The following is a 14,699-nucleotide window of genomic DNA, read 5'->3' as shown; positions in this document are numbered from 1 at the left end:
GATTATTCATTGCTTATGTGAGAAATGAAACTGTTTTTTGTATGCTTTTGTATCCTGCTACTTTGCTGAATTCATTTATTAGATCTAACACTTTCTTTAAGAGAGTCTTTAGATCATACAGATTTATATATGGATGCCTTTTATTTCTCTTTCTTAATTGCTCTGACCAGATTTCTAGTGCTATGCCAGATAAAAGTGATGAAAGTAGGCACCTGATCTTAAAGGAAAAGCTTCCAGCCTTTCACCATCGAGTATTATGTTTGCTGTGGATTTTTCTATATGGCTTTCATTATGTGGAGGTAGATGACTCTTGAACAACATGGGGGTTAGGGGCACCAACTCCCCACACAGTTGAAAAATGAGTAAAACTACTAATTCCCCAAAAGCTTTACTAATTTCCTACTTTTGACCAGAAGCCTCACTGATAACACAATCATTTGACACATATTTTATATGCTATACACTTTATTCTCACATAAAGTAAAAGAAAGTGTTACTGAGAATAATCATAAGGAGGAAAAAATACACCTACAGTATGAAACTGTATTTGTCCAAAATATCTGCATATAAGTGGAGCAAGGCAGCTCACATCTATGCTGTTCAAGAGTCAACCAAATTTTGTTGACTGTTTTTATCATGAAATGTTTTTGAATTTTGCCAAATGCTTTTTCTGCATCAAGTGAGATGACCATGTGACGTTTCTCTCCCTTCATTCTGTTCATGTGGTGGAATAATACACCGATTGAGCTTCCCATGTTGAACCACCCTTGCATTCCAGGAATAAATCCCTGTGAATGTGGTGGAATAATACACTGAGCTTCCCATGTTGAACCACCCTTGCATTCCAGGAATAAATCCCTGTGAATGCTGTAGAATTCAGTTTGCCAGCATTTTTGCATCAAGGTTCCTAAGGAAGACTGGTTTATAGCTTTCTTTCCTAGTATCTTTTGCTCTGGTATTAGGACTACAATGACCTTGCAGAATAAGTTAGAAGTATTCCCTCCTCTTCGATTTTTTTGGAGAAGTTTGAGAGAACTGACATTAGTGCTTGTAGACTTCACCACTGAAGCTGTCAGGTCTGAGGCTTTTCTTTATTGGGAGATTTTTACTACTGGCTCAACCTCCTTTCTACTTAAAAGTCTAATCAGATTTTCTATTTCTTTGAGATTTAGTCTTTGTAGGTTTTGTGTTTGTAGGAATCTGTCCATTTCATCTAGATTATCCAACATCTTGGCATATAATTATTCATAGAATCATCTTGATCCTTTTCATTTCTGTAGAATCAGCCATTTTCATTTCTGATTTTGGTAATTTGGTCTTCCCTCTTCTTAGTCCATCTGGCTAAAGGTTTGTCAATTTTGTTCATCTTCTTAAAGAATAAACTTGATTTCATTGATTGTCTCTATTGTTACACTCACCTCTGCCCTAATATTTATTATTTCCTTCTTTCTGCTAGCTTTTAGTGTACACTTTTACTGGTTCCCTAGTTATAAAGTTAGGTTGTTGATATCCTTTTTTTTATGATAGTCACAGAGAGAGAGAGAGAGAGAGAGAGAGAGAGAGGCAGAGACATAGGCAGAGGGAGAAGCAGGCTCCATGCACCGGGAGCCCGACGTGGGATTCGATCCCGGGTCTCCAGGATTGCGCCCTGGGCCAAAGGCAGGCGCTAAACTGCTGCGCCACCCAGGGATCCCTATCCTTCTTTTTTAATGTAACAATTTGTACCTATAAATTTCCCCCTTAGCACTACTTTCACTGTGTCCCATAAGTTTTGGTAAGTTGTGGTTTTGTTTTCATTCTCTAAGTATTTTCTAATTTCCTTTGTGATTTCCTCTTTGAACCATTGGTTGTTTAAAAGTATATGGTTTAATTTCCACGATATTGTGAATTTTCCACTGTGATTGGCTCCATCCTGTTGTGGCTGGAGGAGATACTTTATATAATACCTATCTTTTAAAATTGATTGAGACCTAACTGGTCTAACGTATGGTCTGGAAAATGTCCCATACACACTTGAGAAGAGGATGTGTGTACCTGTTGGGTGGAGGGTTCTATAAAATGTCTGTTAGATCTGGTTAGTTTATAGTGTATTGAAGTCCTCTGTTTCCTTATTCATTTTCTTTCTGCTTTTTTCTATCTATTACTGTGAGTGGGGTATTGAAGTCTAACAACTACTGTTCCACTTTCTCCCTTCAACTCTGTCAGCTTTTGCTTTGTAGATTTTGATGGTCTGTCGTTAGGTGCATGTTTATACTTGTTGTATCTTATTGCTTTATTGAAACTTTTCTTAACATACAATGTTCTTCCTTGTCTCTTGTAAACTTTTTATTTAAAGCCTAATTTTCCTGAAATAAACATAGGCACCCTTGCTCTCCTTTGATTACTGCTTGCGTTGAAACTAATTTTGCACCCTTTCTCTTTCAACCCATTTGTGTCTTTGGATTCAAGTGAGTCTCTTGTAGATATCATACGGATGGATCATGTGTTTTTATCCATTCTGCCATTCTCTGTCTTTTGACTGGAGAGTTTAATACATTTATATTTAAAGTAATGGCTGAAAAGGAGGTATTTCTTTCTGTGATTATACTATTTGTCTTATGTGACCTATAGCTCTTTGTCCCTCACGTCTTGCATTCCTGTCATTTAGTTGATTTTTTTTTTGTAGTGAAATGCTTAAATTTCTTAATTTCCTTTTGTGTATATTCTAGAACTATCTTCTTTGTGATACCATGGGGATTACATTTAGGATCCTAGAATTATAGCATTCTAAGTTGAACTTATAATATGTTAACTTTTAATATTATATAAAAACTCCACTCCTAAATAGGGGTGGTGGAAGGGGAGGAGGGCGGGGGGTGGGGGTGAATGGGTGACGGGCACTGAGGAGGGCACTTGAAGGGATGAGCACTGGGTGTTATTCTGTATGTTGGTAAATTGAACACCAATAAAAAATAAATTTAAAAAAAAACTCCACTCCTTTATAGCTCTATTTCCAACCCTCTCAGCTGCTGTCACAAAATTATATCTTTATATATTATATGCCAAAAAAAATATTTTTAAATGCATTCATTGTGTAAATTATGTAGAGAATAAGATTCAGAGTTAAAAACCAAAGTTATAGTAATACCAATTATTACTTTTTACTGGTATTAGCTTTTATACTGGTAATTGGAGTTTTTCCATTAAATGTATTAGTCTCTTAAACTATGTAGAAAATGGGCAGCCCTGGTGGCTCAGCGGTTTAGTGCCACCTTCAGCCCAGGGCCTGATTCTGGAAACCAGGGATCAAGTCCTACGTCAGGCTCCCTGCATGGAGCCTGCTTCTCCTTCTGCCTGTGTCTCTGCCTCTCTCTCTCTGCATCTCCCATGAATAAAATAAATAAAATCTTTAAAAAATAAAAATAAAATAATAAAATAGACTATGTAGAAAACAAACCACTGTTAAAATACTAGCTTTTATACTGCTCATGTGTTACCTTTTCTGAGATCTTTATTTCTCCATACAGCTTAGAGTTATTGTCTAGTGTCTGCTGTCTGCGTGCATTTCACCTTGTAGGATTACTTTTAGCATATCTTGAAGGGCAGGTATATTCGTCATGAACCCCCTCTGCCTTTATTTACCTGGGAAAGTCCCCTCCTTCTGAAGGAAAGTTTTGCAGGATACAGAATTCTGGATTTTAGGGGGCAAGGTGGTGGAGGACTCCCCTCACTTCTGAAGGAAAGTTTTGCAGGATATAGAATTCTGGATTTTAGGGGGTAAGATGGTGGAGGACTACGGGTCCTCAACTCACCTGGCCCCACCAACTTACCTAGCTAACTTTCAAACCATCCTGAACACCTATGAATTCAACCTGAGATTTAAACAGAGGACAGCTGGAAAGCTACAGAGAGAAGGGTTTCCACTTCTAACAAGTTTCTTCCTTTTTGACTTTCATATTTCTACAATTACAGGTCTTAGATATATTTTCCACTTCTAGATTCCCTTAAAAATACTCACCTTAACTTGGGGAGACATCCAAGATACGTTTTTTTTGTTTTGTTTTGTGTTGTTTGTTTTCTCTGCCTCATTTTGTTCTACAATGGTGGAAGTTAATACATTCTAAAACATGACCAGCATGCACCCAGAATCAAGTGGTATACCATGCTGGTTCATTCTGTGAGATTATATTCTCTCTTCATTCTCATTCTGCCCCTCTCTTTTATCTCATTTATGTTTTGGTGGTCACTGTTGGGGCTTTCTACAAGTATTTCTGGTTTATATAAATTTGGGAATAAGCATCTTCTAACATACACATCATAATATACTCAGAACCAAGAGGATCCTCCTCTAGGGCCCCTCAAGGTAGACTACATTCTCCCTCCACTACAACTTCATCACCACTACCATCTTCCAGTACCCCCACTTTTTTTTCTTTTCTCCTCTTTCTTCCTCTTTACTTTTGCTTTTTGCTCTTTTCTTTTTTTTTTCTACTTCTCTTTGGGATTCTTGGCCTTTTATTTTTTTACTACTTTGTTTTAAAATTTGTTTTTCACTTTAGTGGTCCTTTTGTTTTTATTTCATTCTGATCTTTGTTTTCAATTTCTGGTCTTTGACCTCGCCAGAATCATCTAGGGTGAAATTTACTTAGGTCATGGTTGATATTTATGACTCAGCCTGCTCATACAGCCACTCTGCACTGAGCAAAATGACTAGAAGGAAGAACTTACCACAAAGGAAGGAATCAGAAACAGTACTCTCTGCCACAGAGTTACAGAATTTGGATTACAATTCAATGTCAGAAAGCCAATTCAGAAGCACAATTAAAAAGCTACTGGTGGCTCTGGAAAAAAGCATAAAGGATTCAAGAGACTTCATGACTGCAGAATTTAGATCTAATCAGGCAGAAATTAAAAATCAATTAAATGAGATGCAATCCAAACTGGAGGTCCTAATGACGAGGGTTAATGAGGTGGAAGAAAGAGTGAGCGACATAGAACACAAGTTGACGGCAAGGAAGGAAGGTGAGGAAAAAGGAGAAAAACAATTAAAAGACCATGAAGAAAAGTTAAGGGAAATAAATGACAGCCTCAGAAGGAAAAATCTACGTTTAATTGGAGTTCCAGGGGGCGCTAAAAGGGACAGAGGACCAGAAAGTGTATTTGAACAAATCATGCCTGAGAACTTCCCTAACTTGGGGATGGAAATAGGCATTCAGATCCAGGAGATAGAGAGGTACCCCCTCAATCAATAAAAACCATTCAACGCCTCAATATTCAATGGTGAAACTTGCGAATTGCAAAGATATAGAGAAAATACTGAAAGCAGCAAGAGACAAGAAATCCCTAACTTATATGGGGAGAAATATTAGCTTAACAGCAGACCTCTCTACAGACACCTGGCAGTCCAGAAAGGGCTGGCAGGATATATTCAGGTCCTAAATGAGAAGAACATGCAGCCAAGAATATTCTATACAGCAAAACTCTCATTCAGAATAGATGGAGAGATAAAGAGCTTCCAGGATAGGCAGAAACTGAAAGAATATGTGACCACCAAACCAGCTCTGCAAGAAATATTAAGGGGGACCCTGTAAAAGAAAGAGGAAACCCAAAGAAATAATCTACAAAAACAGGGACTGAATAGGTATCATGATGACACTAAATTCATATTTTTCAATAGTTACTCTGAATGTGAATGGGCTAAATGATCCCATCAAAAGACACAAGGTTTCAGACTGGATTAAAAAACAAGACCTATCGGGATCCCTGGGTGGCGCAGCGGTTTGGCGCCTGCCTTTGGCCCAGGGCGCGATCTTGGAGACCCGGGATTGAATCCCACGTCAGGCTCTCAGTGCATGGAGCCTGCTTCTCCCTCTGCCTATGTCTCTGCCTCTCTCTCTCTCTCTCTCTCTGTGACTATCATAAATAAAAAATAAATAAATAAATAAAAAAAAAAAAACAAGACCTATCTATTTGCTGTCTACAAGAGACTCATTTGAGACCTAAGGACACTTCCAGCCTGAAAATGAAAGGTTGGAGAACAATTTACCATTCAAATGGTCCTCAAAAGAAAGCTGGGGTAGCCATCCTCATATCAGATAAATTAAAATTTATCCCAAAGACTGTAGTAAGAGAAGAAGAGGGACACTATATCATACATAAAAGGTCTATCCAACAAGAAGACCTAACAATCATAAATCATAAATATTTAAATCATAAATATTTATGCCCCTAATGTGGGAGCTGCCAAGTGTATCAATCAATTAATAACCAAAGTAAAGACATACTTAGATAATAATACACTAATAGTAAGAGACTTCAATACGGTACTTTCTGCAAATGACAGATGTTCTAAGTACAACATCTCCAAAGAAACAAGAGCTTTAAATGATAACACTGGAACAGATGGATTTCACAGATATTTACAGAACTTTGCATCCAAATGCAACTGAATACACATTCTTCTCAAGTGCACGTGGAACTTTCTCCAGAACAGAGCACATACTGGGTCACAAATCAGGTCTCAACTGATACCAAAAGACTGGGGTTGTCCCCTGCATATTTTCAGACCACAATGCTTTGAAACTAGGACTCAATCACAAGAAGAAATTTGGAAGAAACTCAAACACATGGAAGTTAAAGAGCATCCTGCTAAAAGATAAATGGGTCCACCAGGAAATTAGATGAGAATTAAAAAGATTCATGGAAACTAATGAAAATTAAGGTACAACCATTCAAAACCTTTGGGATACAGCAAAGCAGTCCTAAGAGGGAAATAAATCGCAATACAAACATCCCTCAAAAAAAATTGGGAAAAACTCAAATACACAAGCTAACCTCACACCTAAAGGAACTGGAGAAAGAACAGCAAATAAAACCTACACCAAGTAGAAGAAGAGAGTTAATAAAGATTTGAGCAGAACTCAATGAAATAGAGACCAGAAGAACTGTAGAACAGATCAACGAAACCAGGAGTCGGTTATTTGAAAGAATAAGATAGATAAACTATTAGCAAGCCTTATTAAACAGATAAAACTCAAATTAATAAAATCAGGAATGAAAAAGGAGAGATCACAACCAATACCAAGGAAATACAAACAACTTTAAAAACGTATTATGAGCAGGTATATGCCAATAAATTAGGCAATCTAGAAAAAGTGGATGCATTTCGGTAAACCACAAACTACCAAAACTGGAACAGGAAGAAATAGAAAACCTCAACAGGCCGATAACCAGGCAGGAAATTGAAGCAGTCATCAAAAACCTTCCAAGACACAAGAGTCCAGGGCCAGATGGCTTCCCAGGGGAATTCTATCAAACGTTTAAAGAAGAAACAATACCTAATCTGCTAAAGCTGTTCCGAAAGATAGAAAGAGATGGAGTACTTCCAGACTCGTTCTATGAGGCCAGCATCACCTTAATTCCAAAACCAATGACCCCACCAAAAAGGAGAATCACAGACCAATATCCCTGATGAACACAGATGCAAAAATTCTCAACAAGATACTAGCCAATAGGATCCAACAGTACATTAAGAAGATTATTCACCATAACCAAGTGGGATTTATCCCCGGGATGCAAAGCTGTTCAACACTCATAATGCAATCAAAGTGATAGATCATATCAACAAGAGAAAAAAACAAGAACCAGATGATCCTCTCAATAGATGCAGAGATAGCATTTGACAAAATACAGTATCCATTCCTGATCAAAATTCTTCAGAGTGTAGGGATAGAGGGAACATTCCTCAGCATCTTAAAAGCCATCTATGAAAAGCCCACAGCAAATATCACTCCCAATGGGGAAACACTGAGAGTCTTTCCCCTAAGATCAGGAACATGACAAGGATGTCCACTCTCACCACTGCTATTCAACATAGTATTAGAAGTCCTAGCCTCAGCAATCAGACAACAAAAAGACATTAAAGGCATTCAAATTGGCAAAGAAGAAGTCAAACTCTCCCTCTGCAGATGACATGATACTGTACATAGGAAACCCAATATACTCCACCCCAAGATTGCTAGAACTTATACAGCCATTCAGCAGTGTGGCAGGATACAAAATCAATACAATACAGTGGCGTTTCTATACACTAACAATGAGACTGAAGAAAGAGAAATTAAGGAGTCAATCCCATTTACAATTGCACCCAAAAGCATAAGATACCTAGGAATGAACCTAACCAAAGAGGTAAAGGATCTATACCCTAAAAACTACAGGAAAGTTCTGAAAGACATTGAGGAAGACACAAAGAGATGGAAAAATATTCCATGTTCATGGATTGGCAGAATTAATATTGTGAAAATGTCAATGCTACCCAAGGCAATTTACATGTTCAATGCAATCCCTATCAAAATACCATGGACTTTCTTCAGAGAGTTGGAACAAATCATGTTAAGATTTGTGTGGAATCAGAAAAGACCCAAATAGCCTAAGGAATATTGAAAAAGAAAACCATATCTGGGGGCATCACAATGCCAGATTTCAGGTTATACTACAAAGCTGTGGTCATCAAGACAGTGTGGTACTGGCAGAAAAACAGACACATAGATTAATGGAACAGAACAGAGAACCTAGGAATGGGCCCTCAATTCTATGGCCAACTAATATTCGACAAAGCAGGAAAGACTATCCACTGGAAAAAGGACAGTCTCTTCAATAAATGGTGCTGGGAAAATTGGACAGCCACATGCAGAAGAATGAAACTAGACCATTCTCTTACACCATACACAAAGATAAACTCAAAATGGATGAAAGATCTAAATGTGAGACAAGAATCCATCAAAATCCTAGAGGAGAACACAGCCAACACCCTCCTTGAACTTGGCCACAGCAACTTCTTGTAAGATACATCTATGAAGGCAAAGGAAACAAAAGCATAAATAAACTATTGGGACTTAAGAGAATAAGCTTCTGCACAACAAAATAAACAGTCAACAAAACTAAAAGACAACCTACAGAATGGGAGAAGATATTTGCAAATGACCTATCAGATAAAGGGCTAGTATCCAAGATCTATAAATAACTTATTAAACTCAACAGCAAAGAAACAATCCAATCATGAAATATGCAAAAGACATGAACAGAAATTTCACAGAGGAAGACATACACATGGCCAACAAGCACATGAGAAAATGCTCAGCTTCACTTGCCATCAGGGAAATACCAATCAAAACCACAAGGAGATACCACCTCACACCAATGAGAATGGTCAAAATTAATAAGACAGGAAACAATAAATGTCAGAGAGGATGTGGAGAAAGGGGATCCCTCTTGCACTGTTGGTGGGAATGTGAACTGTGCAGCCACTCTGGAAAATTGTGTGGAGGTTCCTCAAAGAGTTAAAAATAGAGCTACCCTATGACCCAGCAATTGCACTGCTGGGGATTTACCCCAAAGATACAGATGCAGTGAAAGACCAAGACACCTTCACCCCCAATGTTTCTAGCAGCAATGTCCACAATAGCCACACTGTGGAAGGAGCCTCGGTGTCCATCGACAGATGAATGGATAAAGATGTGGTCTCTGTATACAATGGAATATTACTCAGCCATTAGAAACGATGAATATCCACCATTTGCTTCAACATGGATAGAACCTGGAGGGTATGATGCTGAGTGAAGTAAGTCAATCGGAGGAGGAAAAACATTACATGGTTTCATTCATACGGGGAATATAAAAAATAGTGAAAGGGATTAAAGAGGAAAGGAGAGAAAATGAGTAGGAAATATCGGTGAGGGTGACAGAACATGAGAGACTCCTAGCTCTGGGAAACGAACAAGGGGTGGTGGAAAGGGAGGTGAGTGGGGGGTTGGGGTGACTGGGTGACGGGCACTGAGGGAGGCACTTGATGGGATGAGCAATGGGTGTTATGCTATATGTTGGCAAATCGAACTCCAATAAAAAATATATATACAGAAAAAAAGAATATAGAACTCTGGTAGACAGCTGTTTTCAGTCAGGATGTTGAATAAATGGGCCCACAGTCTTCTGGCCTCTAGAGTTTCTGAGGAGAAATTTGCTGACAGGCTTATTGACAATCCCTTATATGCAACAGTTTGCTTCTTTTTTTGCTGCTTTCAAGATTCACTTTTTGTGTTGTTTCACTGTTAGATGATAATGGGTCTTAGTGTGGATTTCTTGGAGTTCATCTTACTTAGGAGTTTATTGACCTTGTACATTTATATTTATGTATTTCATCAAATTTAGGGATTTTTAAGCCATTATTTCTTCAGATATTCTCTCTGCCCTTCTGTCTTCTACTGGTATTCTCACAGTGGTCTCCCTAGATTCTTACAAGTCCCTTAGGCTTGTTCACTCTTCCTCAAATGTTTTTCCTGCTGTTCCTCAGATTCAGTAATTATCATTGTCCTGCCTTCACAATCACTGTTTCTTTCTTCTGGCTGTTCAGATCAGCCTTTGAATTCCTATAGTAAAATGCTCACTGCAGTTACTGTGCTTTTCAGCTCCATAATTTCTTTTTATGTTTTCTATCTCTTTTTGAAAGTTCCATTTTGTTCACACATCATTTTCCTTTTTTCCACATCTTCCTTTAAGTTCTTTAAGCATCTTCCATTAAGACAGTTGCTTTAAATCCTTTATCTAATAGATCTACCATTAGACCTTTTTCAGGGAATTTCTGCTAAGTTATCTTTTTTCCTTTGAAATGGCCATACTCTCCTGTTTCTTTGTATGTCTTGTGATTTTGTTGTTGCCATCATTGTTGTTGTTGAACACTGGACATCTGAATCTAATAATGTGGTAATTATTGAAATCATGTTCTCCTTCCCCAAGACTCACTGGACTTTGTTACTTTTTTGTTATAGTTTTTGGGTTTTTTATTGTTGTGGGCTATCTCTGTGCCAAGGATCAGCCAAAGGTATAATATATTTTCCCCATATATGTCTTGTTTTCTAATGTTCTAGCCCTTAATGTCTGTCTCTCAAAAGGTGAAAAGTGACGGGTGAAGGGAGTAAAAGTGGGGCACTGGCCCTTTAAAACCCGTGTAAGTCACAAGCTGGAGGGGGAGGGACTTGGAACAGAGGGAGGTGCAAGAGTGGCCACCCCCTCCTTATCTGCAGAATTGTGATCAGAAGCAGAATCAGTCATTAGAACACATACACTCAGTATTTGAAAGCATTTTTACCCACCCCGGCTTGCACAAGCCACGTGCAAATGTTTCCAGAATGCGTTCACAGCTGCCTGCCAGGGACTGAGGGTGGGAGACAGGTAGCTGCTCCTGCACTAAACTGAAATTTAGCTGAAACTGACCAAAATTAACCCCAATTTACTGTCCAAGGCTTCCCCTGGAAGTCCAAGCCTTCAGTAGACTCCAGAGTTACCAGTGCAGCTGTTGTCCAGGTACGAGGCATCTACCTGGTGCTTCCTGCTCTGTCATCTTCCCAGAACCCTTCTGCCTGCTTTTTGTAAAACTATCTCCTCAACTGAGCTTGGACTTCTCCAAGGATTCTCAGACTTACTACTGAATAGCCCTAGACAATATTTGCATGTAATTAGAGATTATGTGATTTAGTGTTTTGTGGATAGATATTAGCGATCCCCAGTCTTGTAATAACTGTAATCTCCCCTTACTTGGCCTAAACTACCACTCCCTCGGCATTATGGGGGCCAACAGAGAACAACAACGGGCCTGAACTTCCCAGGCACGGGTGTCTTCGCAATGACACTTTGCAAGTAGGGCTGTTAGAAAATTAGTTGGAATTTTCACATCTTGTAATTGCAGATATAATTATAGTACAAGGTCCTTCCTGAGATAATAAGTAATTATCCTTCACAAGAGAACTAAAATACGATCTTCAGTGACTGCCTGCCATTAGTGCCATTTTCTACGATACACCTTACTATCTCATGGCCAAATTCAGGTTGGCTGAAAAACCATGCAAAACAAAAGATAAAATTCCTTTCCAAGGCTTCATGCACAGTGGATTGATGGCCTGGCCTCCAGTCTGAGAGCCCAGCCAGCAGTGCGGTTGGTTGTGTCTCAGGCTGTACATGGGGTAGAGCATGCCAGAGTTCCCATTCTTCCTCCTGTAAGTTTCAGGTGATTGAGCAAGAGTATAATTCAGAGCACCGGTTGTTTATTCACCTCCAAATTCCTTTCCCATCTGACTACCTCTACAGTTATTGCAAAGAGGCAGAAAACCAGATGCTTCTCTTGCAACCCAATTACCTTGTTGTAGTCTCCATCCCATCAGCTTCCCAGGAGGGTATCATGACGGATGCCTTTTTCATTTCAACCCTCCAAGTGTATTCAGCATGTGCAGCACTAGCGCCAAGGTGCCATCTGAAGCAGAAAGATAATTACAGGTGGAAAGAGGGAACTTACCCCTTCCACCCCACATCTCTGCCAGCCAGGCGGACGTGCACACATGTGGACGCTCTGTTATACAGAAGACTACATGCATCATGCGATCATGCATGGGCCACTGGAGAGATGAAACACGTGATATGTCCAAATTCCAGTTTTAAAAGTGTGGAAGGGGAAGTGTTCCTTTCATCAAATTACAGTATGCCACCCACTAGTATCTTCTCTTGATGGCTGCAGATTCTGGGTTAATTTCAGGGTTTGCAGTAATTGAAGAAAAGAAAGAAATGGGGAGTCCTTCACCAAACAAGAAATAGGCAAACTTGAGGGTTTTCTCAAGACCCAGCATTTAAGTGGATTATCCATGGTCTCCCCTCTGGGTCCCAGCATGGGGCCTTCAGGTCTTCACCAGCCAGACATGAAGTATGTGTTAGGACACAGGTGGCCGCTGCCTTTTCCTGGTGCCACGTCACAGCTTGTGACTTGAAAGAAAAGCCAGGCTTCCCCACTCCCATGTTTTCAAGGCCCACACAACCTCATATCCAGTGTCAAAGGATGCCGGGGAGATTCCAGGGCTGGCCTTGCAGCCTCATCTGCAACTTCTCTTTCCTTCCAAAACACATGACTCTGTGTGTATCTACTTTAAAATTCTCAGAGATTAGCTCCCAACACCACAGGATGGATGTGGCAATCTTGTCAGGCCATTAATTCTGCTTCCACGGGAACTTCACTGATTTTGCCTCCTCTTGTCACTTTAAGAATGGTTGCACAGACTTTCAAAAAAATAAAAAATAAAAGAGATGCTTTTGGACCAAAACTAAGTGAGTATTTTTTTCCCCACTCAAGTGGAAAGCTGAGTTTTTCTGGGTGTAGGACAGGAAGGCAAGGAGCTAGTGAGAAAAGGTGACCATCTGAGGTCAGAGACCCAAAGGCAGCTGGGAGAGAAGCAAGAAGGTAAGCTGACATCCCAAAATAGACCAGGGGCTAAATCTCAGCTCAAGAGCTAGAGCTGGTGTTAGTTCCCTGGGGTGCAATGACAAAGTCCCAGGCAGTAGGGCTCAGAACAGGAGAAATTTATTTCTCCCAGTCCTGGAGGTTGGAAGTCCCAGCCAAGGTGTCAGCAGGGCTGCTTTCTGGAGAGGCTGCTCTGCTTGGTGCAGAGTAAGCTGTTTCTACCTGTATCCTCATATCGTTATCCCTCTGTGTCTGTCTCTGCATCCAAATGGCCCCTTTCCAGAAGGACATCAGTCATATTTGGATCAGGGTCTGCCTTACTGACCTCATCTTAACTGACTGTATTTGCAATGACCCTATTTCCAGATAAGGTCACATTCTGAGGTACTGGGAGTGAAGATTTCAAAATGTAAAATTTGGAGGGAGACACACTATAGCCCCTAATAGCGTATCACCCAGAAAAACTGAAGAGCAGTCAAAGTTGTTTATTAGACACATCTGTCCTTTTACACCAGTCCTGATTTCAAGCATCTCCATCAAATATGTGGGGTCACCAAGATTCCTGCTACTGTCCCTGACATGTTTGCCATGATCCAGAATGTTCTACATGCACCCTACCCGAGGCAGACAAGACAGGCATTCTGCCCCTTTCTGGGAAGGCTGTTCAGAGGTTTTGGTAAAGCCTCTCCCATGAAGACATCGTGGTGCCTTCACAGTGTGCACAGAGGAGGCAAAGCAGGGCAGAACCCACATCCAGGCCCATAACAGGAACAGGCCTGCCCAGCAATGGTGCTCAAAGGGCCTCCCAAGCAAACCAGGGGAAGCAGCCTTTTGTGCTAACAAAACAAATTACACAAAAACACCTGTTAGGGAATTTCCTTTTTCATACCAGTTTTTTAAAAAAGTAATTCCAGCATGACAGCCCGACAGCAGCATGACCAAGAAGAGCCCCCTCCTGCCTGGTTGTGCACGAGGACGGACGGCAACACGCAGACAGACTGGGCTCTCCCGGGCAGCAGTTCTGAGAACCTGTGGCCACAGCAAGCTCCTATGAGGCTCAAACTCCTGAGAGAGAGAGAGAGTTTATTCACCACAACACATTCACCTACGGGTGGCCTGGAGTGACAGCAGTGGGCGATGGGAACAGGTCAGGAACCACAGAATTGAGACATCTTTTGGATCCTCCCAGTTCTGAAATTCTGATTCTAGGACAATGAACTTCGGAAAAAATCAACAATAATTGAAAGGGAGCAAATTGAAAGGTATTTGCCTTACCTCTTAGGTTAACATAACAATTCAACTAATCAATGTAAGACCATTTAAAATGCAGGTAAGAGTCACCAAGTTCACTGTGACTTCACATTTGTGAGTACTCCTGCACACGCCCGAGAAGTATGGACGAGACACATGGGAAAACAAGAACAAAACCCGGAGGGACGGGGGA

At 40.2% G+C, this 14,699-nt stretch overlaps 1 protein-coding gene across 4 annotated transcripts in view; it reads right to left on the bottom strand.

Annotated features, from left to right (window-relative positions):
• PTPRN2 (protein tyrosine phosphatase receptor type N2) overlaps positions 1-14,699 on the bottom strand; it is a 726,314-nt gene that overhangs the window by 567,988 nt on the left and 143,627 nt on the right. The window contains exons 2-3 of one of the 4 annotated variants that reach the window (XM_072776804.1): positions 14,145-14,320; positions 12,167-12,280 (exon numbers count right to left, since the gene is read on the bottom strand). The exons of the other annotated variants lie outside the window; for them this stretch is intronic. Of the exons in view, the coding sequence (XP_072632905.1) occupies positions 12,167-12,188 (22 nt within the window). The 5' untranslated portion in view covers positions 12,189-12,280; positions 14,145-14,320. The remainder of the gene's footprint in view (positions 1-12,166; positions 12,281-14,144; positions 14,321-14,699) is intronic. 4 annotated transcript variants of the gene reach the window in all.

Source organism: Canis lupus, chromosome 15, assembly GCF_048164855.1.
Source record: "Canis lupus baileyi chromosome 15, mCanLup2.hap1, whole genome shotgun sequence".
Taxonomy (NCBI): Eukaryota; Metazoa; Chordata; class Mammalia; order Carnivora; family Canidae; genus Canis; species Canis lupus.
This window is presented reverse-complemented; position numbering and strand designations above follow the sequence as displayed.